Source organism: Girardinichthys multiradiatus, chromosome 13 (genome assembly GCF_021462225.1).
Source record: "Girardinichthys multiradiatus isolate DD_20200921_A chromosome 13, DD_fGirMul_XY1, whole genome shotgun sequence".
NCBI lineage: Eukaryota > Metazoa > Chordata > Actinopteri > Cyprinodontiformes > Goodeidae > Girardinichthys > Girardinichthys multiradiatus.
Window position 1 is genome coordinate 38,632,231 of NC_061806.1, and position 27,451 is coordinate 38,659,681.

A 27,451-nucleotide genomic window follows, 5' to 3' on the forward strand; every position below is an offset into this window, starting at 1 on the left:
CACTGAGCTTTTTAGCTTGTAAGAAAATATCATTTGAAAACTGCTTTTTTTAATATATTCTATTTATCTTATTTGAAATTTCTTGGATCTGAAAAATTTTAATTTGACAAAATGGTACTGACAACTTGTCCAGTGTGTACCATGCCTCTAATCCACTGACCACTGGAGATAGACACCGACAACCTTTGACCCAGCAAGGATTAAGTGTGTACACAAAATGGATAGATCAATGTTTTAGTCCTTGACTGAGTCACTACAGTCTAAAACTGTGTTTCTCATGTTTACCTAGGCCATTTACTTACTGCTATTTTGCGGCTTTGATCTATATCACTTTTTTTTTACTTTGACTTTGCAATATTTGAACTCTAGGCCTTGGTTGTTCATGAAAAAGTTGGGTTTTTTGTTGTTGTTTTTACCAAACTTTGGTCATAAGATTAAGCTTAGAGTGTTAGAGAAAAGATCAGTGTAAAGACACTGTGTTCCATGTGGTAGCACCTTGTGCAGCCAGTAGGGGGAATCGACTGCTCGCACTGGCGCCAGCCCCTCTGGTCTTCACTCCTCTCCTCCTCTTCCCCGCGTTCTCTCAGGTTGTGGAAACGCTGCAGCCCGCTGGTCTGTGTCTGGATCCCTCACTCGCACAGAGCTGCTCAAGACCCTCCCACCGGCTGGGCTGGGAAAGGAGGAGGCAGTGTGTGCTCTGCTTGTAGCTTCGAGCAAGCCCCCTTTACCACCCTGTCAGTGTGGAGGAGAAGGAGAGAGAGATAGAGGCTTGGATACTGAGTGACAGAGAAAGCACACACGAGAGAGTCGGACTGTTTAGATGAGCGAGAGAACCAAGGAAGAATAAGGAGCACGTTTTGTAGAAACAGAGAACAGGATCGCAAACGAGAGACTTCAGGACAGAAGTGGTCTTTTTTGTAATCACTTGTCTACAAACTGGAAGTCTGTGGATTGGCTAACCAACCAGTGGATTTTTAAATATACGCCTGTGCCACATCATTTACTGGGATCTTTCTCTTTTATCTGGGATCCTGCTGACTCCACTGCTACAGACTGTGATAGCTTTCTGTGTCTGTGCTAAGCCCTGGTGTTGTGAGACAAAGTGCATCTGTTGGCAACTGGTACTGACGATATCTTCTTCTGTCAAACAGGACAGACATCATCAGATCAGAGAAGGGAGAAAGTGTATGTGTGCGTGAGTGTGTGTGTAAGAGGGGGAAAGACCGAAAGCGAGGGGCAGTGAGAGAGTGCGATTAAAGCCAAGCCAAAGAACTGGAGTGAACAGCTTGAATAGAGAAGATAACCTATACGTCCTTTCCCGTTTTTCCTTACCATTCCTTTCCTCCTCTCCTCTTCCTTCCATTTTCAACATTCTTAGGACTGACAGAGCTACTGCCACCTGCACCTCCTTGCGTCTCCTCTTTCCTCTTTCTCCTCTACCTCACCCTAACTATCCGATCGTGAACACATTGCTCTCGGTTCAGGCACTTTTGAAAATATTCCTTGTCCATCAGTCAGTGGGCACCTGCCTGGTAGCAAGTCTCTGGAACAGCAAGGCAAAAGTCATCAGGAGCTCCCTCATCAGAGGCAGATCTTCTCGGAATCCCAGTCCGGCACACAAATCCCGCCTTCTCCCCAGAGGACCAGCTTGCAACACACTCGTGCAGATAGCAAAGCCTGGAATTGCACAGCCCCATCGTTGCCTCCACCACATTTCTAGCTACTTGACAGCTCCCGCCCCCGTGTCACCATTCCCTGCCTCAGTGCTAAGGATTCCAGCTACATGGGCAAGCGATTGGAGCAGCAGCCAATGTACCCTCAGTACACCTACTACTACCCCCACTATCTCCAAACCAAGGTAAGATGCGCTTCTGCTGTTCATTGATACTTGCTCATCGGATGTACTTGTGCACTCTTGTCCAGTCTCCCTCCCGCTCTTCCTCATCCCCAGGGACACCCCCTCTTCCTCCTTTCTCTTCTGAATTCACCCTCCACATCATCATCTCATCTCTCACCAGAGATGGGATTTGGTGGATAACTGGCCTTGGTTGTGGTGGGTTAATGGCAGGCACTTCTTTGAAGCAGGATGTCTGTGTTTGTCCGTAAGCTTGTGTGTGTGTGTGTGTGTGTGTGTGTGTGTGTGTGTGTGTGTGTCTGTGTGTGTGTGTGCGTGTGTGTGTGTGTGTGTGCATATATATCACTGAGTGAACGATCGAGGAGAAAGGATCAAGGTTGGGTGCTCCAGGCTACTGTTAGTTCACACTCACAGACCGTAACTAAGAGCTGTCCATTCTTCACCTGCAAGCCACTTCTAATGCTTCTAATGAGATTGTTCAAAGTCTAACAGTTAGATAAAATGCAATGCAAAATTAGTCATTTAATTGAAATTTCCAAATGACAGCTTTTTTTCACAATCATACATTAGGCAAATGAAAAAATGAGGATCTAAAAATTAATTTGCTAATGAAGTATTTTTATGCTTGATGTAGGCCATTGTTTGAAAGCTTAACTGACGCTTTTCTGGGGCAACTAATTACAGCATGAAGTTGATGAATCGCATAAGAGCTGAAATATCTGTTTGTAGCGTAGGTTAGTGGATTCCTATTTTTTATTCTTTCTTTTGATGGTTTGCTTGTGACATAGAGCAGGCATGGGGTAGGCTGCCCGTGTTTGTTCAAGCTGTAGTATGCATCAGTGCCTCTGGGATGAAAGCCCAGGCCTGGGTCCTGATGGCTGCCAGGACACTGGCTGGGCACACTACCCAGACATCATCAAGGGATTAAAATGGAAGCCTTTTGGGGATTACTCTATTTGTTTTTCCACCACAATACGTAACACTAACTTCTGTCTGCGTTAGTGGCATCGTAATTTAGAGCAGTGGTAGAACAGCCTGCTGCAGGTGTGAACCAAAACAATTAAATTATTAGGTCTCGTTTGATTTTTTAAGTTGATATTTTTTACATATTTATGTGTAATTAGCCTTTCACATTTTGTGACATTACTGTTACAAATTTCTTAGGATTTTAATTTGTAGATTTTGGCAAAGAAGTGCATGAATACAAAGTGGAAGAAAAATGGTGCATGACTTTCAAATTTTACAGCAGTTAGAGCTGCAATACTTTTCTGGTATGTCTTTTTAGTTTTGCACATCTAGTTAGTAGATCTTATTCATTCTTTTTTTTAGATCTAACCATTCCATTATAGCTCTGCCTGTGTTTAGGGTTGTTGTAAATCATTCACAGACCATTATACTTCTTCTATGATTCACTGTGGGGATTGCTAAATTTTTTAACCCTGGTTTTCGTAAATAATTCTGAAACCACACATCATTTCCCTTCCCCTTCACAAGTACAGGACAATGAAACTGAAACACCTGGTTTTAGACCACAATAATTTATTAGTATGGTGTAGGGCCTCCTTTTGCGGCCAATACAGCGTCAATTCGTCTGAGGAATGACATATACAAGTTCTGCACAGTGGTCAAAGGGATTTTATGCCATTCTACTTGCAGGATAGTGGCCAGGTCACTACGTGATACTGGTTGAGGAAAACGTTTCCTGACTCGCTCCTCCAAAACACCCCAAAGTGGCTCAATAATATTTAGATCTGGTGACTGTGCAGGCCATGGGAGATGTTCAACTTCACTTTCATGTTCATCAAACCAATCTTTCACCAGTCTTGCTGTGTGTATTGGTGCATTGTTATCCTGATACACGGCACCGCCTTCAGGATAGAATGTTTGAACCATTGGATGGACATTGTCCTCAAGAATGGTTCGGTAGTCCTTGGCAGTGACGTGCCCATCTAGCCCAAGTATTGGGCCAAGGGAATGCCATGATATGGCAGCCCAAACCATCACTGATCCACCCCCATGCTTCACTCTGGGCATGCAACAGTCTGGGTGGTACGCTTCTTTGGGGCTTCTCCATACCGTACCTCTCTCAGATGTGGGGAAAACAGTAAAGGTGGACTCATCAGAGAACAATACATGTTTCACATTGTCTACAGCCCAAGATTTGCGGTCCTTGCACCATTGAAATCGACGTTTGGCATTGGCATGAGTGACCAAAAGTTTGGCTATAGCAGCCCGGCCGTGTATATTGACCCTGTGGAGCTCCCGACGGACAGTTCTGGTGGAAACAGGAGAGTTGAGGTGCACATTTAATTCTGCCGTGATTTGGGCAGCTGTGGTTTTATGTTTTTTGGATACAATCCGGGTTAGCACCCGAACATCTCTTTCAGACAGCTTCCTCTTGCGTCCACAGTTAATCCTGTGGGATGTGGTCTGTCCTTCTTGGTGGTATGCTGACATTACCCTGGATACCGTGGCTCTTGGTACATCACAAATACTTGCTGTCTTGGTCACAGATGCGCCAGCAAGACGTGCACCAACAATTTGTCCTCTTTTAAATTCTGGTATGTCACCCATAATGTGTGCATTTCAATATTTTGAGCAAAACTGTGCTGTTACCCTGCTAATTGAACCTTCATACTCTGCTCTTACTGGTGCAATGTGCAATCAATGAAGACTGGCTACCTGGCTGGTCAAATTTAGCCATGAAACCTCCCACACTAAAATGACAGGTGTTTCAGTTTCATTGTCCAACCCCTGTATATGCCACTTTGTTTTTGCACATTACATAAAATTCTTATGACACCTTCTCAGTTCATCAGATTAATCAAACATACATAGTCTATGCAATGCATCCCTAACCTTTTGTTTTCTTGAGGCCCCACCAAAATCTAAGGTTACAGCTGTACCCCTGCTATTCTGTAACACAATTGTGCGCGTTCACATGCCCACCATCTACAGTCAGTTTAGTTCAAGGACATTTTCTTTCAATAAAAAGTCTCTGTTTTCTTAAATATCTTTGTGTACAGACATGAGATGTCAGGGTGTCTGTAGTTGTAAGTTAAATAGTTTTGGTTATTCTCAGAAGGTGCTGGTGTCTCGAATAGATGTATGCAGAGAGAAAAATCTAGATCTCAGTGCTTGTGAGTGCAACAGTTTGATGGTCCAAAACTTTATGTGTTCTTTTATAATTACTTGACCAGACGATGACCTCTTCACTGATATTTTAAGATGCAAATGTGGAAGTCCACCTACACATGGAACTGGGATTTAATTTCCTCTCAGAGATTGATGAATATCTGTGCATAAAGATGCACATTTAAGGGGTACAACTCAATGACAAGATAAGATGGACACAAAAAATATCCCCCCATTACTTCTATTTTTGACTCCACAACTCACACACCTGGCTGTTGGTCCGATGTCTTACAAGGCAAATGCTCATGGATTCTTTTTGAGCCTGTTATATACAGAACCCTTTTTGGTGCCTATAAAACTATCCAAAGCTGTTCAACCTCAGAACCTTTCAGCACAAGGCTTCCAATGTGTGTCAGAGTCATCCATTGATGAGATATACTGCAGTGTTCCCAGTGTGCATTCCCCTTTAGAGCTGTCATCTGTGGGGCCCATGAATACTGGGCCCCAACTGGTCCTCAATTGACATTTTTTTTTAAGTCATATCTTCCCACTGAGTGCATGATGATTCTGACACTGCATCTAGTTGTTGCTCTAATAGTAAGACCGATTATGCCTGCATATATCGTTGTCTCAACAATCAGAAATGCATTCATTGTTGCTGACATCGTTTTATCATGCAAAGCTTATTTGAATAACTGTAGAACCTGTTCTCTTCTCTGTTGTTTGATATGACAAACGTATGCTATTTTGGGTCTTATACTTACATTTCCATCTCAGCCTCTCGTCTTTCTTCAACGCATTTGCTGTAAACACAAGCATGTTTGTGTGACTGTATAGAGACTGACCACTGAAGAGAATGTAATTAAATAAAGCATTAAACCTAAAATTTTGCCTTATTTATTCGATGAATTGTTTCAGCCCTGCCCAGGAGATGTAAGAGGTTGTTTGAGGTTTGATTACTAAACATATCTTGGGCTTCATTGCACGCCCTTTGATCTCATTTTTTGCATCTGCTAAACGGCATTTGTATCAGATGTTTTCAAACTATGCGCATCAGGAGGAAAGTTTGAACATTTCCTCTTTGTGTTTTAAGCCAAAATAAACCTTTATGATACCGATGTTTTCATCCTTTTACACATGAACCGTTCAACCTCCAACTAGAAGGACCTGACTGCAGCCTCACCTGGCAGTCCACTAGCTTTCCCCATGATTTATAGTTTAATACATTTGTACTGCTGCCATATGGCTTCCCTCTCTCTCTCCATCCACCCCTCCCCTGCTCCCGCCATCATACCCCTCTCCTTCCCTCCCTCTCTCTTCTCATATCTCAGAGCTGCTCATCTCAGGGGCCTCTCAATCAAGGTATGCCCCTCCATTCTCCCATGCCCTCCCTTCCTCTAGCTTCTTCCTCCCTGCTCTTACTCTCTGCCTCCCCACTCTGTTGCAACAAACCCCCTTTTCCTCCTTTGCCTGTACTGCAGTTCACTCCCAAGGTCAGCGCAGATCCAATCTTGCCACCATCAGCATTTGATGTGTCCTTGAGCAAGCCACTAAGGTCTCCTGTCACAAAAACCACATCCAAAGTGGGTAGTATGGAACAACATAAGCATGCATTCTTGTCTTGGAGATTGACAGGCAATATTTGTATATATCTTTTTAATATTAGACAGTGTGGCCTTGAAGATAAGGTTCAGTGGGAGGAAGGGAGGCTGGGAGAAAGGCCAGAGCAATGGGCAATGTGGCCAAGAGGGCTGTGGAGCACCATGTCATGCTCTCATTAATGATCATTGATAGCTCGATTACAGTGAGGGGAGAAGAGCCTTAGCTGTCATGTTAAACCACTTGACATAATCACCTGGTACTCATTGCAGCCTTCCTTTAATGCAAAAATTCAATGAATGTGTGCCATTTATAGAGCCTTACTCTTTGAAATCATTGGTTTTTCTGATCATTGTTGTTGCCGCATTATCGATGTGTTGCCCCTAGAGACACAAATGGGGAGCATACATAACTTGTTTGGATTGTAAAAAGGGTACAGGTTGAATCTTGTATCTTTTCTTTTTCTTGGCTATTTATTATTCTGTGCTCACAAATCTTTGTTAATCATGGTAATAATTTTTAAAAAGTACCTTATTCTGCTTCCACTAACAACTTATAATTACAAATGCCCTTATGCTCTTAGGATTTGGAAACCATACACTTCCAAACTGTTAGAGTTGTTTCTGCTATGTTTCTGGTAATTCACTAAAAGAACTGTAAACTGTAGGTAGAGGATTATGGAGTATTTAACCATAGTGTTCAATGACATCCATATGAATGCAAACTGTGGAACAACCACAGTGCTGGTATTATTGGACCTTAGTGCAGCATTCAACACTGTTGATCACGCCATTTTATTAGAGCGCTTGGAAAACTGGGTCAGCCTTTCTGGACAGCACTCGATTGGTGTAAATCCTACTATGAGGACAGGTACTTTTTTGTGTCAGTAGGTAGCTTTACATCAGAGACCACAAAAATCACATGTGGCGTTCACCAAGGGTCCATCTTACGGCTCCTCCTATTCAATATCTACATGCTCCCCCTAACTCAGATTATAATTAACAACAACATAAGTTATCATAACTATTAAAATAAACAACAACATAAGTTATCATAACTATGCAGACGACACACAGCTATACGTTACAATGTCACCAGGTGACCATGAACCCATTCAAGCGCTGGGAAAATGAGTTGAAGAAATCAATGGATGGATATGCCAAAATTTTCTTCTGCTGAATCAAAACAAAACTGACATTTTTTTTGGACCAAAGGAGTGTTTAAAAGTTCGCACACAGCTTCAGTTAATACAGCTAGAAACCACCAATCAGGCTCAAAATCCGGGTGTAGTGATAGACTCAGACCTGAACCTTCATAGGCAAATAAAGACAATAACAAAGTTGGCCTTTTAACATTTCCAGGATTAAAGAACTAATATCTCAGCAGGACCTTGAAGAATTGATTACTGCAACTGTGTCTTCACAGGTCTAGAACGCTGCTGCCCGCGTCCTCACTAGAACTAAGAAAGTGGAGCACATCACCCCGGTTCTAAAGTCCCTACACTGGCTCCCTGTAGCTCAGCGAATAGACTTTAAAATACTTCTGTTAGTCTATAAATCACTGAATGGCTTAGCACCAAAATACATTACAGATTTGTTGTCAGTGTATCAAACACCCAGAACTCTCAGGTCTTCTGGCTCAAATCCACTTTGCATACCCAGAACCAGAACAAAACATGGAGAAGCAGCTTTTAGTTCTTATGCTCCACTAATCTGGAATAAACTCCCAGAAAACTGTAAAAGTTTTGAAAACATAAGTATGTTTTAAATTATGATTAAAAACTTATTTGTTTAGAGTGGCCTTTAACTGTGCCATCTAAACATTATTAAAGTTTTCAGTCCAGCTTTCCTTTCATTTTTTATCATTCATTTTAACATTAATTTTTAATTTTTATCTTTTTTTATTATCTTTTTAATTTTAAATTTTCATTATGTTTAATTATTTGTGTTCGTTAATTATTTAATTACCTTTATGCCACTGTAATGTACTTTTCCTATTATATCTCTTTTTCTTTTTTTTCAAGTACAGCACTATAAATTGTGTTGCTACTGAAACGTGCTATATAAATGACTTGCCTTGACTTGCTTAGCCTTGCCTTGCCTTTAACCAGTTCTGAAACTGTAGCTTTTAAACACCTTGGTACACCATATTAGTGGTAACCAAACAATGCCTAATGAAGACTTTGCAAATTCCTAACTTTCAAAATTACGTTTTTCGTCTTTGTTCTGTAAACATGTAGAGTGCACAATCTATAAAAAAGATAAGTAAATAATTAAGTGCTGCTTCACCCTACACCTTTTTAGCCAATTTGGGGTTATGTAATATCTCCTTTTCCTGTTTTGTTCAAGGGGAAAGGGGTTTACTAACACAACCAATTAAATCAAATTTAGAAAGCCACTATACATGTTCATGATACATTTAAAGGCACCTCTAGAATTTGGAATCCCATTGTTCTCTGATTCTCTGACGTATGATCTAGTAATGTAATGTACATCCAGCATGTCTCTGTTCGTACATATTAGAATGTTGAAGTCGCAGAATGAGATGAAACAATAACATTTGGCTTCCTATTGATTAGTGCAGCGGGGCGTAGCATGTGCTTCTCTTTAGCTGAATTATTGATTCCTGAAGGAGGATTTGTGTGTTTGTGTGTATGTGGCTTTAATATGAGGTTATGGCTGCAGGGAGCTGGCAGGATGTTGCTTTGATGAAAGGATCCTTTTAAAGTGGGCCTATTTCTGTCTATTCCCGGGATAATCAGTGCATGGAGTTATTTGCCAAATTTCGACCTTTATTCAGCCTTTTTCAATGTAGGCCTAATGATATGGGTGGTTCACAACTTGTCTTAAATTCAATTGTAATGATAGGTAATGGATGGCCTTCATAAAGAAGAAATTACTGTAAAAATAGGTCATGCTCAAGTCTTAGCAAAGCTCCTTCCTCTCATGCGAACAATAACGGCACAGAGATCAACTATTGTCAATAACAACCATGTTCAGAGTTCAATTTTCAACTAAATGTGTGCCTGTTGATCATAACATGTGTTGCATCAAGGCCGTGGCCTGTATGAGAATTTCATGGTATAATATCTTGAGAAAAAAATAACAGAATTTCACAGTGTTTTGGTATTTATTAAAAAATTAAAAACAAAAATGAATAACAAAATTGAATTGCTTTTGTTTGAAACAGAACAGCAACAAATATTCCTACTGATGCTAAAAGACAAAAAAAATTATTACAATTATAAAATTATCATACTTATTTTTTTTATTTTGATGCTAAAGCAAACATTAAAGAATAAACACTTGCTAAATTTAGCTGTAGTTTTCAAGTGCCTTTTGCACTGAATATTACGTATGTTTGCTGTTCTGCCATTTAGAGAATAACACTAATCTAACAAGTCAATATTAGCTGGTTAATTATTCAGGCTTAATGCTCGGGTAGCCTGCCTGCAGTCAGCCACCTCTTGTAATTTTCCAACTAAATTTAAAGCAGTGTTACCATAAAAAGAGCACCAGTTGGAGGTCTTTTGGTCACACCATGTCTGTGTTGTTTTTGTGACCACAAATATTTCCATGCAGTCAAATTTGTCTTGTAAGCGTGTAAGTGGTGTAATGTGGTACAAGTGGTGTAATGCTGCATTTATCAATGCTTGATACAGCCAAGGAAAACTATGTAACTTCCTGGCATTTCATTAAAATACTGTAAATCTTCTTAATGGTACAATATAAAGTTTTAGCTGTGATGAAAACAGCTTTTAAAAACGTTGATTGTGGTAACTGGTCCATTCATAGTTGTATTTCAGTACTACTTAGTGATGGCGGATTTACCAGTTTCAATTTCAATACTACAAACACAAATCCCAAAGGGAATCCTAAAATTTTTACAGATATTTATCCTCAATACCTGCTTTAAACCTTCTCATTTATGACGCTTCCCTGTTGCTAAACTGTGTGTCGGACACTGCTGTACCCTTTGTGCTGTTGCACTGCTGATAAGCTAGGCCATTACATGCTTTAATGTCAGCCATCACAGACAACAGCTCACAAACACACACACAGACAAACAGGAGTGTGGTTGTGATGTGAGAGTGGGAAAAGCTGTGCCACAGGCAAAACAGAAGCCGAAATTCAAGAGGGGAAGATTGAGGTAGATTTAGGAGAGGCTAATGTCATTGGCCTTAAGTAAACACCAAGTCAATGGAGGCCTTTGAGAGGATCCATACTTGTGTCAGCCTCTGCTGTAGGCAGGCATCTAGCTCTTTAAAAACATAGGAGGCAATTGGACATTCTATGCGTGCAGTATAGTGTGGATGTTATGGGGAGGAAGGAGGGAGTGTAGGGGCCAATTTAAAACAAGGAAAAGGGTTTGATTACATTACACGGGGTGATCCATTGTGCTACAGAAATAACAATAAAGCCTTCTAAATCTTTCTTCAATGCCTCAACAGATTAAGGGAAAATCTGAGACAACAAAAAGAGACATGTACATTGACATGGAAAGCAAGTAAAATGTAAGAATTAAAAAGCCCTAATTCCAAAGGCTTTCATTAGAAACATACCTACTTGGTGGCATAGTTGATGAAGGTGTGTAAAATGCCCTAAATTAATAATAATTCATATTTTATTGCCATAGCACAAACAAAACATTTTTGAAAAACCAAGACCTTTAATTTGAATATGTTTATTCAGTGGGGAAAAATTACTTTATAGGAAAAGTTATTTTTGTTTTTGTTTTGTTTTTTTCACAAAAACAGTGTTGGCGCAATTGCTGGTATAATACAGATAACTGAACAATTTTCAACAGTTTCTAGGAAGTTCATAATATTTCATAACTTTTTATCTTGCTGGGGTATACATATGATAAGACACAGAGGCCCATTTATTTTAGCCACTAGACTATGAATAGGGTTTGCTAAGAAAATGCCTTTTATGTTCTCCCATCACAAAATAAACATGTGGCGTTTCCTAAATGGTACTGGGACTATAACCATGTGCTTTGGTGTGATGAGACAGAGAATATTATATTAATTTTTCTACTGAAACACCCACATTTTTAAGACTTTTTTGGAAATCTTTGTGGCATAAACTCCTCAAAAAAGTAATTTTTCTTATTCTGCCAAAATCTGTGTCATAAACGTTCATCATGCACATTGATTTCTGGAAAAATCCAGGTTTTAAATTACTCTCTCTTTAGAGCCCATCCCCATTTGGAGTCTAGGAGAGTATGTTATTATTTCTAAGACTGACTAATGCAGCTCATTTCCCCTGTTCTAAATTTTCATATGTTCTTTGCAATTGAGTGCATGAAACAAAATCCTGTCCCCACCTCGCTGCAAATTAAGTCACTGTGTCCTCTCAGAGCTCTCTCTCAGATAACCACATATTTAGGTTTAAAAAAAGACTTAGTTTCTTTCTGGTTAGATTGTTTCAGTCCTTCACATCAAATGGATTGGCAAGTGTTTTCATAATTGACAAAGTTTTGCCCATATTGTGGCTGAAGCTTTATCCAGCTGTAAAATATCAACGTGTGAGTCAGTGGAGCAAACGGCTCAATTTATTTGGTATGGCCTATTTTTTTTATATGCATATATTCTCTTTGGACACAAAGAGAAGCGCTTAAAACACTTCTCATCTTTCAGCAGCCCATCCCTATCAACCACATCCATACATTAAGATTGTGTTTGAATTTCTGCTCCTCATGGCCACATTATGAGTATTAAGACAACCATAAGGCCAAAGAAAATATTTTTTCTATGCTCTGTGTAATAAAACATGGGAGGCATCCAAGATAAATGTCTAAAGCTTAAATTGATGCACTTAGTGGTGGACCTTTGGCCCAAGGGAATCATGAGTCTGAACTTACCTTTCCTGACCATCTGGAGATAACTGGTGACTCAGGTCTGTACTGTAACATATAGGAACTCTTGCCTGGGGGTGAAATATGTGGCTGGGAAAGTTTTTTTTTTTAAATTAAATCCAAAGTTGATACATTAAATACAAGTGTTTTTTTTATTCTTTTTTTGTGCTTTATTTATTGATTTCTATATATTTTTGTTATTTATATTTTATATTTCTTTTACCCACTCTTGAAAATAGGAAAGGCCAGAGAACATGTTTAACTAATATTACTAAATGCAACAAATCCAGCAACAAATTCAACTAATGACAATAAAGATTACCTATTTTATTTTTTCTGCTTTGTTTATTAAAATGTTTATTTTCTGAAAATTGTTTGCATCTCTTATATAAATAAGAAAAATAAGTGATCATGTTGTTCAACAAAAAAAAAAAAAATATCTACAGCATCATCTCATTACAACATCTACAACTTTGTTGGAGTCATCCATTTTGGTCGCACAGTTGAACATGCACAGCTCAACAGACATTGCAGCTCTGACGTCACCCAAGATTATAAAGCCCGCGGAAAATAAAGTTTCGTTGACATTTCCAGTGTGTCTCATGGGATGACACAACGGAGGCGCATACCTGGAGAGACAAAAGATCGCAGGCGAACTTTTTTGTCACACCGTCATTCCCGGAAGAGCTTGAAAGCTGGAAATCTGTATGTTACAAGAAGGTCAGAAGATTCATATACCAATCGAAGACCACGCCGACACCCGGCGCAGGTGAAAACCCAGAGAGGTTTTATTTCCAAGGAGATGAGTTTTCCTCCTTGTTGATTCAGTCGACTAAACGGTTCTTCATATTTTCCCCTTGTGGACGGATGAGAAGTTTACAATTTTTTTTTCTTTAGGTGATCATGGATGAGTGATCCCCCCCCCCCCCCCCCCCCCCCCCCCAAGGTGATTTAGGATCACCAGTAGTTAATCCAAGGTATCAAGTTGTTGCATGCAATACTGAAGTATTATTGCTGAGCTATGTTTTGATTTGCTGCGCAAACGCTGCGCAAACGCTGCTGAATTGTGCGTGTTCATATTTTATCCGGGTGATCCCAAATCAGCCAGTAGTTAGAAGTTGGACTTTTAAAGTTTTCATTCAAAGCAACTGCGGTCTGGGCCTCATGGTCTGACCACTCCTTTGTTCCAGTTTTATTACTGGAGTTTTTCTGCTGGATTCCCGCCTCAGAGTTTTATGACTCTTTGTTCTAGATTTGGGGCAATCAGCTGCTAGTGGCTAAGGGCGTGGCCCCACTGTTTACCAGCTGATCGCTGCAATCGAGAAATCCGCACACCAGGAGGACTTCTCTTCCCATTTAACCCAAATTGCACATTTTGTCCATAAAACTGCTGGTTTGATCTTCATAGACACTCAATGCCCATATATTTTTCTTTTATTATTATTGTTAGATAGTCACTTTGTGTACAATAGTGCTTGTTAGTTAGGTGAAGGTTTTTGGACCAGAATAATGGTATATCAGAATTAAATGGCTTCAATAAATCTTCATATATATATATATATAATTAAGAGAAGTGTTCATGTTTATATCGTGCAAGAGTGATTTATCTGTCAAAACAAGGTCGAAGTTCCCCCACCTTCGGTGAAGCGGTTGAATACACAGTGACATTTTGTGATTTTGGTTAATAATTTATCAATTATTAGTGATGAATAACTAATTGTAATTATTAAGAACTTTGAGCCTATAACCACAACACCAGCGGACATCTCTGATTTCTATTTGTAAGTAATGATTTTTGGTTAAGACCTGATTTTTCTGAATTATGATTTTTTTATTATAATGTTTGATAAATATTAATTAATCAATGATCATAATCTTTACAACTACGACTACGACAACCAATTGGAGGAAAATGTAGAAATAAAAATATATGATAAAAAGTGCTTGATTATTCCATTTGTCAAACTTTTTGACTCTGAATGTCGAGGTCGGTCCTTTAAGAAGTTGTCCAAAACTTACTCAAACTCTGATGGCATTGGCTTTTTGTGTATTTAGAGTGCGGAGAGAAAGAGTCATGCAGAAACAACATGAAAAGAAACTGAAAGAGACAGGAAAGATGTTGCTTCAGGCTTGGAGCCAGATAAAACGAGACACATGATGTGCCCCTTAAACTCACCAGTGCAGCAGGACTCTACAAATACACCTGCTTTTTCTCCTCTCTGTCTTGTTTTTACTAGACCTTTCTTTCCGTAACACAGTATCTGCCTGGAGCTGTCTAGCCCGGCCCTCTGTTTCACTCCCCTGCCTTACTGGCAAGGGACCTGCCTTGTGTTTCTATGCTCTACTTTATGCCTCCCCTTTTCCTTTTCCAAGTAGCTCCGTACAGTCTCAAAATGTTTGTCGCTTTTCATCTTTCAGTGTTTATTTATCCCCCTCACTTTTGCTCAAACTGATTTTTTGCTCTTCTTTTTTTTGCCAAGACTGCCTTCATCTCTGAGTTCTCTTTCATGTTGTCCCTCTTTATAATTACCCTTTCCCATCCTCCATCGCACTTGCAAGGCTCTTGTTCTACTTCCGGGAGCCCCTGCTGTCTGGTGGGCCTGGTGTCCTGCCATCTGTGCAGTATGCCAAAAACGTTAACCTTTTTTAACAAATGCAGCTCTCATCAGTGTAGAGGATGAATATGATGAAAGTCAGATATGTCAATTAACTTGTAGGTTCTTGGACAGAAATTTAAAAAAAAAATGGTTCTTGTGTACATATCACATGAACGGTTCTGGTCAGAAGTTCACATGGAGTCCTCATTGGCAAGAGTTTGAACTTGTACATCCATTTCTTGGTTGTATCGAAGTTGTTTGTTGTGTTATCAGTCCATCCCAAAAAACAATGTTGCAGACGCATAATTTCAGGGCTCAAAATAACATGACATGATAAAATAACATGGGATGTTATTTTAAACTGCAAGGTTTAAGGTATTCTTTTATTTGCCATGGATTTTATTTTGTTTTATCTTCTAGTGAGGTAATTCATCACTGTAAAATCGTGATAGTGGTTCCATAAAAATTGAGAAACTTTGAGGCACAGTGGTGCTTCTTTAGGCCCCAACTGATGGGGAAGCAGTGGATAAAAAGGGGAAGAGAAGAACCAGGTCAAGACAGCAAACCAGTGAGTGTGAAATGAAGGATGTGAGCCACGTGCTGGATAAGGATGAGGGAGGGGGAGGTAAATGCACCTCGTGAGAAACAGACAAGCAGTTAGGCAGAGAGGGGCTTTTGTTGCTCTTGTGTAACTGCAGCTTTCTGTTTCTGCTGCGTCTGCTGCTCTACCTTTGGCATGCTGGTTCACATGCAGATTACTCGGGTTGCTGCTTTAGGCATTGCAAGAGTAAGAGGAGGCTCAGGAGGTCGGGGTGAAAGCTCGGCATGGTAGCATTTACCGAGTCTGACTTGGCCAGGGTAATTGCTCCTGCATTTTTAATGAGTGGCTGCGCACACTTTAAGGGAACAGTGCGCCACAGGATCCCTGCATGGTTGCATGATAGTGCAGCAGAACTCCCTCCCCTGTCCACTATCCAGACGGAGTGCAAATCAAGAAAACACAACCTATCCTATATATTTTTTTGTTACCAGGCCCAAAATCCTTTTCTACAATATTTTTGACTCTTTAACTTTTTCACATTTTGTGAAATTACTACCACAGCCTAATGTATTTTATTTGAATTTTATAATAATAATTGTATGAAGTGCAATAAACAGGAAATATAGCTTTTAATTTATTTTTATATACTAATATAAAAGTCATAGCATACTTGGATATTCAATAATTTTTTCTGGGTTACCCCTAAATAAAATCCAGTGCCACCGTTTTCCTTCAGATGTCATCCTATTTGCAAATGGAGATCACCTTTATGTAATTTTATATAAGTAAATACATCCTCAGAGATTTGTTAGAGAACATTGGTGAACAAACATAAACATGAAGACCAAGGAACGCAGCAGACAGGTCAGGGAGATAGATGAAAATGAGTTTAAATAAAGGTTAAGTTATAAAACAATATCTCATGCATTGGATAATCCATGTAGCACTGTTAAATGAAGCACGGACATGGCCGTCCATCTAAACTGACAAGCCAGACAAGGAGCATATTAATCAAAGAAGCAGCTCAGAGGCCCATGGTGTGTCAATGCTTTTCCTGAGCAGGTATAGGGAAGCTAGTCAGAGTTTATACGAGGATGGATAGAACAAAGGGGTAATCCTGAAGGAAAACGTCTTGAAGGTTGTGAACGACTTGAAACTGGGACTAAGGGTCGCCTTCCAGCAGGACACTGGCCCATAACATGGTGAAATGGTTTAGATCTTCAAAGCTGGGTGAGAGAGAAAAGAAACGAGCGAAAAAGTCTAGTTAATTTTTACTTAAGCAGTTAAAATAGTTTGGATCAAAGCATATTAAACCTTCCACACAGTCCTGTGAAAACCCAAAATCCCAATAAAACACACTGGAGTATGTCATTGTAAAACAAACAAAATGTGAAGAAATTTTAGTAGTACAATATTTTTGCAAGGCCGTATAGCATAAAGTCTTGGTCTAATGAATTTACTATAACTGAGTGCTTGCATTCTAATTTGACTCACCGGTCACATGAAACTCTTTTGTCTTGTCATGCTGATCCAAATGATATAAACAGTCCTGTCACATGTTTCTAGCTAAGTTTGGGCTCAGTATCTAACCTGTAACCTCCCTCGTTACCAGATAGGCCTACATGGTAATGAGGTTATGGTAAACTGTGAGCACCCTATGGTGAATAATCCATAATCAGAACAGTCTCAAATATGCATTTTATTAATATTTTTTCCTTGAAAGTTTGGGGGGAAAAGGAGTGACGTTCTTCTGCAATCAAATCCAGGAACACCACCTGCATAGATAAACACAGTCGGGAGGATTATTATTGGTATCATTTTTCACCGGGGTTATTCATTTACCTAATGATGTCATAGTTTGACCAAGAATAATAATAAAAAAAACTTGCCTTTGCACATTTAGCTCAAAGGAATTAGCTTTTCAATTTATTGTGGCTGCACAATCCGGTAACCAGGTGTCATCACCCACATTTTCAGAGATGGAATTAGAAGGAAACCCTGGCTACAGACACGCACATGGTAGTGTTGCTTTACTACTTTGATTACAGTAGGAAGCCCCTGTCTCTTCTCTTCCAAACATACACATTGGCTGCCTCAAACATTTACTCTACACAGCTGCATTAGTAGTGGCAGGCTCAATGAAAATACCGTGTCACGCATAGCTTGAAAAATGGCTCCGGAAAAAGCCAATTCTGCCATGAATGGGGATAAGCAAATAGGCATGAGGGCTTGAATAGCTGCCAGTCCTGTCAGATCCCCTCCACCTCTCACCCAGCCACAATGAGCTCCTAAACAAATAAGAATATGTGCACCAATTTAGAGCAGCAGATGAACCTTGTGGAGCCTTGTCGAGCAAGTGGGGGGATTACCAGGAGCAAACATTCCTTTCTCCCAGCTTTATTTGAGTTAAATGACTCAAGCCAACCTCTTAGACGCTGCCTGAATGGTTTCTTTGGCAGACCCATCCACTGCTCCAGCTGCTTTGGAGGCTGTGATGTGTGCACATTAGTCACTGTATGGAAAAACACTGAGCGGGACAGGTAGGCGGCATGAATTAGATAGCAAGGACACTGATGTAGAGAGTGAGCCCAGCCACTGGAGTGTCCAACCAGGAAATAAATAGAAAGAAAAAACGAGTAGAAAGTCCTGGGAACGGTTATACTCCAAGTGAAGGAGATATTATTATTCTTCACCAGTAATTAGTAGCATATAAACAGCCGTAGGCAACAGAATTAAGAAGTGCCATTATGATATGTGATCTCTTTACAAGAAGGTAATTTTCTTTCTTTTCTGTTTGTAATCACATTGCTTCATCAGCACTGATTGTCTACAGATTTTGAAGGTTTTGGTTAATAACAGGTGAGTCCCTGAATGTAGAAAAGTATTGAAGTTTAATGCTAGACACTCTTTTCAATTTGTGCCGGCGGCTGAGTAGGAAAAAAAAGTTGGAGAAAGTTATTCTTCATTGCTGCAGTTAAAACTAGCAAAATATTTACGGTACAGGTTTGGGAGCAAAATGCAAATGTTAGCATTTGTGCATTTTCTGTTGCTGAATAATGCTTTTTTAAAATTTTGTGTTTTCTTGTCCTTGAGGAAAAAGGTTGGAAAACAACCGCTTTGAAAAACTGTTGTTAATTCCCTGCCTGCTTTTTCTCTCATTAGCTGTCTTAAGTGCCCTGTGGGGGACTTGTATCCATTATTTATCTCTAGCCCCCCAAAACAACAGCTGCATGCTTGTGTAACCACCATATGTTATATTTCCCTCAACATATTGGGAAAAGCAGTATTGTTCAGCGAGCTTCATATCAACCCACAGAGATCTGTTTCCAGTAGTGTTCAGATGTACCACACTTGAATCATTTTCTGATTTTTACTGTTTTTTCCCCTCAACCCGGCAGTAGAAGATGCACAGAAGCTTCCACCAACAGTGAAGGGTTTTCACACTTCTCATTTAACTACCGGGCTGCCTTGCAGAGTAATTCTGGATGCCCCAGCATCAATAGAATCATGATATGGGGAGAAGAAGGTCACATTAGGATTTAGCCAATAAAGCAATAAAACCTTGTACGAACTGCAGTTGGCGCCACAGAGCATATTCTGTCTCCTCAGCACTTTTGAGTCTGCAATTAATCACTAAGCTGACATTAGCTTGCCATCTTGAGAACACTGGATAAACACCCTGGCAATGGTAAGCTAATGTTACCCAACCCAGATATGTGGTAATTGTGAAAATGTCTGTGGACACTTGTCTCTCTCAAAAGTGTTCAGGGACTCGGTGGCCCAGTTATATAGGATTCCAATAAAGAGCAGGTGAAATACTGGTTTGCTGTACGGTACTGTGCAAGGATAACCTTTATACTAATTTAAAACTGCAGCATCCATAATTTCATCACTATCTAAGACAGGCTGCTATATTATTTGGAGTTATCGAAAACTGGTGCAACATGAGCATTACAACTTTGAGAGACTATACAGGTACGTCTCAGTAAATTGGAATATGTGTTCTAATGAGGTTTGTTTGTCATATTAACCCTCTAAGCAGATATTGAACATTAAGAACATTTGTATGTATTAAAATAGTTTTTTTTATTGGTCTGATGTAATATTCTAAATGGAGAATTGATGTTGGTGTAACTATGGCCTAGTTTTTTTTACTTAATCTCTTAAAGCATTATGAAGACACTCCATCTGCGTTGATGATTCAGTCACCTCAGCATGCAAATTCCTATATCTGACTGATTTCAGCAGCCCAACCTATCTTCTGATTAATTCAGCTAATATTTATTTGACCACTTTAGGGCATTCAGAGCACTCAACTTTCATCCCCACATGCTCACTTAATTCTTAAATATAGCAGTGGGGGCGGGGATAAAAGACTTTACGGCAGAAGTAACATACTTTCTCTTGACGCATTAGAACACCATGATTTCTAAACCATTTATCTCAAAACACGTGAATATACACAAAAGGGGCACATTAGAAATGACACACAAATGCAATTAACATGATGTTTTACAAAATGCACTCTATTTCTTCATGTTCAGACATGTGTAGCAGGCTGTTCTTGGCAATGTCAGCAGCTTTATTGAATTTACCCACTTTGAAGTTTCCTATTATTGGACTAATAAAGGATTTTTCAATTTGATCTGTTCAAGTTTTTGATGGTGTTAGTTTCTCCAGAAGTTAAATTTTTTTTTTTCGGTGGCCATTTACTCCTTTCCAACTTATTTTTAGTGTAGTCCTTATATCAGAATCTTATATAATTTTGTGCTGTCTCCACTAATCAGCCAACTTGCCAAAGAACCAATATAAAAGCGTATTTTAGATTCCAGGGGTTTCAGGGGGCTAAAAGAAACATATGAGAAAAACTGAGTTGAGACAAGATTTTTGTATAGCACTGATTGCAGCTTAACAACCGAAAAATAATAGACTCCTTGTTTTATCAGTCCGCACTGATCATTGACTCCCACAGTATCTTTAACCCACACGTTGCATCTGTTCAACCAATTTGTGGTTGTCTGTCTTTCTGATTGCATGGTAACTGATTGAAGCCTCTTAACCTTTTCAGGCTTTATTAAGAGGATTGCTGGCAAGATGTGCTTTTTTGTTATCGCAGTGACAGTTGGATTTGGTGTTGTGCCTGTTAGCCTTGCTCACGTCTATGTAGAAGCATGTCAGAAAAGGTTACAAAAGCACCATTTCTAAGTTGGCTTTTGTAATGTTTTAGTTTGATTTAAAGCTTGTTCAAACTGGAAATATGTTTTCATCTGATAGATGTTCTTCTCTTTTTTGTAACCTTTCATTTCTTTTCATTTAATCCATAATATTTATTAAGGGCTTTTAACAAGTGGATGCAACTAGAAGCCACATGTTGAATATTAATCAGTATTTTGCAGATTCCTCTTTTATTTGTGTTCAACATGAACAAGAAGTTCGGCATCCAAATTAATAGTAGAATTAAAAAAAAAAAAAAAATTAAGCAGTGATATTTTAGTTGAGATTTGTACTTTCACATGGTCTTTGTGACACCCATACAGTATTTTTTTTTACTATTTTAACTATGTACTGCAGTGCCCACACATTGAGTTGCATGATCTACTTTGGCACAGTCTGAAGTTGCGGAGCCCATTCCACACATTTGACTGTAAATGGGAATAATTTAGTACTTAGAGGAGTTCCTGATGAATGCAAATTGCGGAGATCCTGAGGCTGTTGAGCAGCAAAACAATACTCATGTTTCTGCAGCTTTTTACAGCTCAGACATATTACCATGTGTTCTATGGAAGGAAGTTATACTAGTATGTCTTCAAAGACTTAGTACTTGTTCAGCCGTTTTCTAGTTGGAATGACTTTTAATATTTAACATTCTTACTAAGACATGATGTAGCTTGTGGGTTTTTTCCAGTTTTTCTTGACATTGTACAATTCGTCCTTGAGTTGAACTCGCTGTGATGTACTCTAGTTGTAAAATTTAATTGAAGTGTGCTGAACCTGTTCCATTTGCATATACTCTTTTTCTCTATAAAATAATGAACTACAAATTGCTTCCAACTCCCCTTTCTGGCTGCAGAATTTGCTTCTCTAAGATCATCCTTGATAATTTGGCTTTTTAGCAATGTGTTGTTGACATACTTAAAATGCTCCACACCAGTACACTCCCAAAACTCTAACTACTCTACTTAATGGGAAACAGTAGTGTTGTTTCTAATATTTTACATTTCTTTTACATTAGCTAAAGGTTTATGAAATAAATTTAAATAATACGAGATAATATGCCACTTGTTCATCTGAGATTATAATTAATCTTTTCAAGATGTGGTTATTATTATTATTATTATTATTATTATTAATCATTTTAGGTGCCCCTATGTAATTCAACAATACTATTTTATGTAACTTTTTAATCCTGATTTTGTTTGTTGAGGGATTTGAAAGAGTTTTTTTTTTTTTTTTATTATTCCTCCACCAGAATATGTAGACACATATTAGTAGTTGAATGCATAATGAGCAAGAAAGGAAGCATGAGAAGACTGGACATTTAGTGTTGAGGAAGGAGGCAGGAGGAGCTGCATGTAAGGAAGGGTGGGAATCTTGTTGAGTTCGCTGGGTTCACTGGAAGGGAATGAAACACTGCTCACCCTCCTGCAGTGTCTCTCTTTGTCTCTCAATCAAAGTGGATGTGAATAATTTATCTCATATAATTTATCTCTCGAACTCTCCACCTCATGCACTTTAACACACAGACGTACTCATACATACGTGCAATTTTGTCCATCTCCACTCAAACACACACAGACATGCCTCAGGGGGTTGGGACTTGGGTATAGTGTGGATTGAGCGAGCTGGAATCTGCACACAGGGAAACCTGATAGGCCTTCACTGTGCCAAACACATGAGGTCACCCTGACTGACTGATCCCGGCTGCCAGCTAGTTCCCCTCCCAATGCAGTCACATCGAAACCCAATGTCTCTGAGAAATTATCTGGAAGACTTGAGTGGTTTTCTTTTTTAGGTTGATGTGTTTCTGGAAATGCAGGAGTTGTTTTATATACCCCAAAGGCTTCTAAAGCCTTTATAGATGGAAATTCATTCTTTAAAGAGTAGTCTGATTTATAACAAGTTGGGTCTATTTTCATAGTTTTGCCTTCAGTTAACAGTCAGAGCAGTAAAAGAGTTCAGGTTTGGCAGAAACATAGGCCTTACCATAATCAATTAGCTTTTAAAGACATATGTTTTCCTTTTTCAGCTTTTCCTTGATTTTGTAGCTCATGATAATTGTAATCATTTTTAGAAATATGTAAAAGAAAAAAAAAAAAAGCATGAGACAAACAAAATATATATATCTCATGGCAGCTCAGAGTGGAGCCAAGTTTTCCTTAAAAGGTGACAGAGTTGTGTCTGGAATGCAAACTGTGGTATCAATACATAACATAATGTCCACCCAAAGTTTCAAACTTGGATTTGAGCTAATGAAGTAAATTATATAGACTTTTCCAGCAACAATTAGAATATATACTGGAGGATCAGAAACCTGGAAAACAAAGGTTATCAGATAATTTTAAGACACAGTACCTACATGTATCCTCCATTTTGCCATTTAAATTAAAGATCATATTGACCTTAACTAAAATTCAATGGATCATCTGCACCTTTATTGTTCTTTTGATGTATTTAGACTTTTATAAGCAAACATATGTCCTAACTTTGAGAAACATAGGCTAAAACATTGGAAGGCACATAGGGATAGGCACTTTCGGCCAAAATACTAGCCAAAAATCAACTTATTGAGGAATTGTGTATCAAGCACTTGGTATAAAGATTAAACTATTGATTTGAGCTCCAAATCATAATGTGATTGCAATTGGAATGACTATTTGAAGCTTAAGCAATAGGTGCCCATCCCAAAAATAGCTAAAAGAAGGAACTTTGATTTCTAAAAATCAGTTATCTATATTTGATTACTGTAGGTTAATGAATTTAAAAACAATTACAGCAGAAGCAGTACTGCTCTAAATCTCTTTGTAAAATTAGAACTGCTGCTGTTAAAAATTATATCTGGACAGACAAATACATGCAAAATATTATTTTACCTCAAAACTAATGGACCCAAATTAAACAACTGTCTTAAATTGACACAAAGTACACCAACATATTTAGGTCTTTAATCCTGTGTGAGAAACAAAATACAAAAAATGTGTAGCAAGTGTAAGCTCTAGAGACTTGTCTTTTATCCCAAGCATCCCTTTGAAATGCTCTCCCAAACCCAAACAATGCTGTCAACTCAAAGCAGCGGCCACAAAAGGACCCTAAACATGTGTTCTTTAGATCCCAGCTCCTGTTCTCTTGTCACACAAGCATGCAAGATGGACACCCACTTTCAGTCAGCCACACACATACAAATCGACACGGACAGACGCACGTCCAAGCACACATTCACACAGCCGTGTCCGCACTCACACACTCATACACAAACTACCACCCCCACGACAGAGCAGTCACCTCTCGCTCCCACGCATCTCATGTTCTTCCAATATTATGTTAAAACGGACACACATAATTGCGCTGGCATGGTTCCTTGTTTTTGTTGGCTGTTATCAATGGCCTCAGTAATGTCTCTGACAGAGGTGATCGCTGCTGCAGGCACCACAAATCTACATCCCTGCACGCACAAATATGCTGTGTCCGTAAGGTCCTACTAGAAGGTTCTGAGCAGTGAGATTACTGTACTTCAGATACCAGTAAAATGGATAATTTCAAGAGGAGGATAAAAGTTGAGATGACATTTATGCTGTAGTGTTTTTGGTACATAGTTTTATTGTGGGTCTCTTGATGCAGACCATGAGGTAATATGGGGTGAAATGGAGCATTCAGAGATATCTAAACAAAAATGAGACACATGAACTAAAGACAGAAAACAAATTCTCAGTCATTCCCAGACATTTCTTTCAACACAATAGACTTCTGCTATTATTTTGTTGTTTTGTCTGTTTTGAGCTCTTAGCAACCCTCAAGATACAAATCATTTTGAGGTTGGCTGAAGTTTTAAATATATTTCTGTGGCTTGTGGCTGCCAGCTGACTCTATATGCATCGTCTTTGCTGGACATGCTCCTTTTGTCATCATGTATCCAAACAATGTGCAGTCTGTAGACTTAACATAAAGTGCTAAGGAGAGTTTAAGTTTACATGGATTATTCAGATTTTTTGAGGTTGGGTTTATTTGAGGGGTTATGAGCAGAAATATCTGACCTGTGGTTGAAAATTATTTTCACTTCCTCTTTGTCTTCTTTTTAATGAAACAGTAACTCTGATATCGTTAACGAAATCACTTTTCTAGTGTATTTTTGCCCCGTTAAAACAATTCTTGTTTCCAAAACTGTCATAGAGGTCATGCGAATGGTGTTATATTTAGAAATTAATCTTTTCCTTACTGCTTTAGATTGTAATTGAAATATAAATCAATATACAGTGTTTGGCAAGTTCACAGTTTATTTATGTATTTAAATTTATTTTTTCTAAGTTTTGTTCAAAATTGAAGTATTTCATCATCACAGTTCTCCACCTAAATGTTCTGAAGTGAGATCACTGCTTCCGAATGATCTAGTTCTTGTTCCTTTGTCAATTTTATGAAAATAAAGTTTGAAACAACTTTAATGTGAAGTTATGCTCTAATTAGCATATTGATGAGATACTTTTCTTTTCTCTTTTCTTAAATACAGTGCAGTTAATCTGACTGAACTTTCACAAACGTTGCGCTCCTTCATCTTATTTCCCATTTTAATTGGTAGAAGGCATAATTACTCAGAGATTTTTTGTGACAAAGGAGCCATTTAGACTGTTTTTCTCACTGCCGCTACTTTCAAAACACTACATTAAGGTTCCTGTTTGATTAATATCCTGTTTCTGTTTAAACATGCCAGCTGACAAAATCCTCACTCACATGAGTGAGTGGATGAAAATAACAGAGCAGACAATATATTTACTGTTATTTTGACTACACTGACATGTTCTGAGAGAGAAGTTAGAAGGGAAAGAATACAAAAAACTGTGAATTAAATTTTTTTGTATCTCTGATGTGCCTGCAAACATATAGTTAAACTCAGTCCTTGCCTTGCCCCCAGCTGGCTTTTGCACAGTAGCAAGTGAACCAGAATGCAGATACAACTCTATTAGTTTTGTGTAAAATAGTTTTTTTATAACTCCCTTTTATGCTGTTTCTTGGCCAAGTCTTCTTTGGAATTCAGAATTGGTTATTAGTTGATCCACTTGGTTAAACAAAGGTTTAATAAAACTATTTAAAAAAGGTTTAGATGGTTAAAGCTTGAGAATTCAGATTATTATACACAGTGAAAAACAAGAGGGAGGGGCATCAATTATCAATATTAGCTTCACCGCACAACACACATTTATGCATTCCAATTCAATTCTAGTTATAAAACAATGCAGTCAAATTCATGTTATTATTCAAACTGGCAAAAGTTTTCTCTCCGAGGAAACCCACCAGACTGCATCGAGTCAAAGACTTTGCAGCAATCCCTCCTCATAAACGACAGTGACAGCAAACAGCCGATTACATTGACTTGTTAACTTTGCAATAACCCCTCACAGAGCATACACGTGCAGATGCAGCGGTCTTGTTTTGTCTTATGATGTTCTGTTTAATTTAATCCATTAAAAGAAATGTCTGAAATAGGTTAGAGGGGACCTTATCTTCTCTTGCTAAAATATTTAGTTCTCAATACTTCTTTACTAAATAAAAGAACTATTAAAAATAACTGCAACGTATCTTTAAAATAACCTACCAAATGGCTGGGAATACCCTGGCTGTTTCTTGTTTTTTTTAGATTTTCTATGATTTGTACTTAAATTTCCTAAAGCAAATTAAATGCTGCCCATGCAGCTTTCCCTTCACTGCGAAAATATGTAATTATCTATATTGCTATTTGTCTTGGATCGATGGAGCATTATATTTTTTCCAATCTGTTTCATCACATTGAATTCATTAAGCTGGATATTCCAAAGATATTCCGTGTAATTGTGTGTGGTTGTTTTTATGCTCTTTTTCTATCCCTTCCTCCCTTTACCAGCTCAGGTTTATTTTGTGTGTTAGCGAAGGTGAGTTAATGGAGAACGTCAAACCAGCTTGTAGCACTGCCTTTGCTCTGACCCCTTTAGATTGTGGAATGACCTCAGTGGTGCTGCCCTGAGCCTGCATTTGGAATCCAATCTCCTCACAGGGATATGTTGCATTTTTTAGCAGTCTGGTTTGATAAATTAAACCCTCCCGCCTACCCCAAAGTGTCTATCATTTCCACTAATAAAACTTGCTTTGTTTTCACCTGCGATGACCTAGGTTAGTAGGGTTTTAGGCTTGCAGGGGGCGATAGAAAATCAGTTTAATAACAATGGCCGCTTTTTCCTGCTCTGTGCTCTTTGACTCAATGGAAAGAAAATAGGCAATGTGCTTTTTTCCGTCTTTACAATGGAACTGTAATTAATCTATATGAAACACTGACTGCAACATCAAATAAATACTTGCAAACCGACAGGTTTTGTTTTAGTAGATCAATTCCAAGTGTTAATGAAGTGACTGAAGGCATCAAACATAAAACCACTGCTAATCAAGTTGAATCTGTGCTACTCTGAATCTCTGAGCTACAGTTGAATCAATGCTACTGCATCATACCTAAATTGTTATTACATATCCAACACGGCTAAAGGGGGAACATTTTATCATATAAAACATCTAGATTACTCCTACCCTTCCTTTAATTATAAAATAGGGAGGAAGATATCAACGAATACAGACAAGCCACATTCTTAAGATATTTTAAGGAAAAACAAAAATTACACAGCCCTAAACTCC

General features: G+C 38.7%; 1 protein-coding gene and 1 long non-coding RNA gene across 7 annotated transcripts in view; one reads left to right on the forward strand and one right to left on the reverse strand.

Annotated features, from left to right (window-relative positions):
- The window catches only part of LOC124878958, a 39,171-nt gene extending 37,718 nt beyond the window's left edge, over positions 1-1,453 (reverse strand). The window contains exons 1-2 of the long non-coding RNA XR_007040913.1: positions 1,333-1,453; positions 496-732 (exon numbers count right to left, since the gene is read on the reverse strand). This is a non-coding gene — a long non-coding RNA (uncharacterized LOC124878958). The remainder of the gene's footprint in view (positions 1-495; positions 733-1,332) is intronic.
- Positions 1-27,451, forward strand: part of rbms3 (RNA binding motif, single stranded interacting protein) — a 453,566-nt gene that overhangs the window by 146,053 nt on the left and 280,062 nt on the right. For 3 of the 6 annotated variants that reach the window (XM_047383171.1, XM_047383174.1, XM_047383172.1), the window contains exon 1: positions 748-1,858. The exons of the other annotated variants lie outside the window; for them this stretch is intronic. In XM_047383171.1, coding sequence (XP_047239127.1) covers positions 1,784-1,858 — 75 coding nt within the window. In that variant the 5' untranslated portion in view covers positions 748-1,783. Of the gene's footprint in view, positions 1-747; positions 1,859-27,451 lie in introns of those variants that run through there. 6 annotated transcript variants of the gene reach the window in all.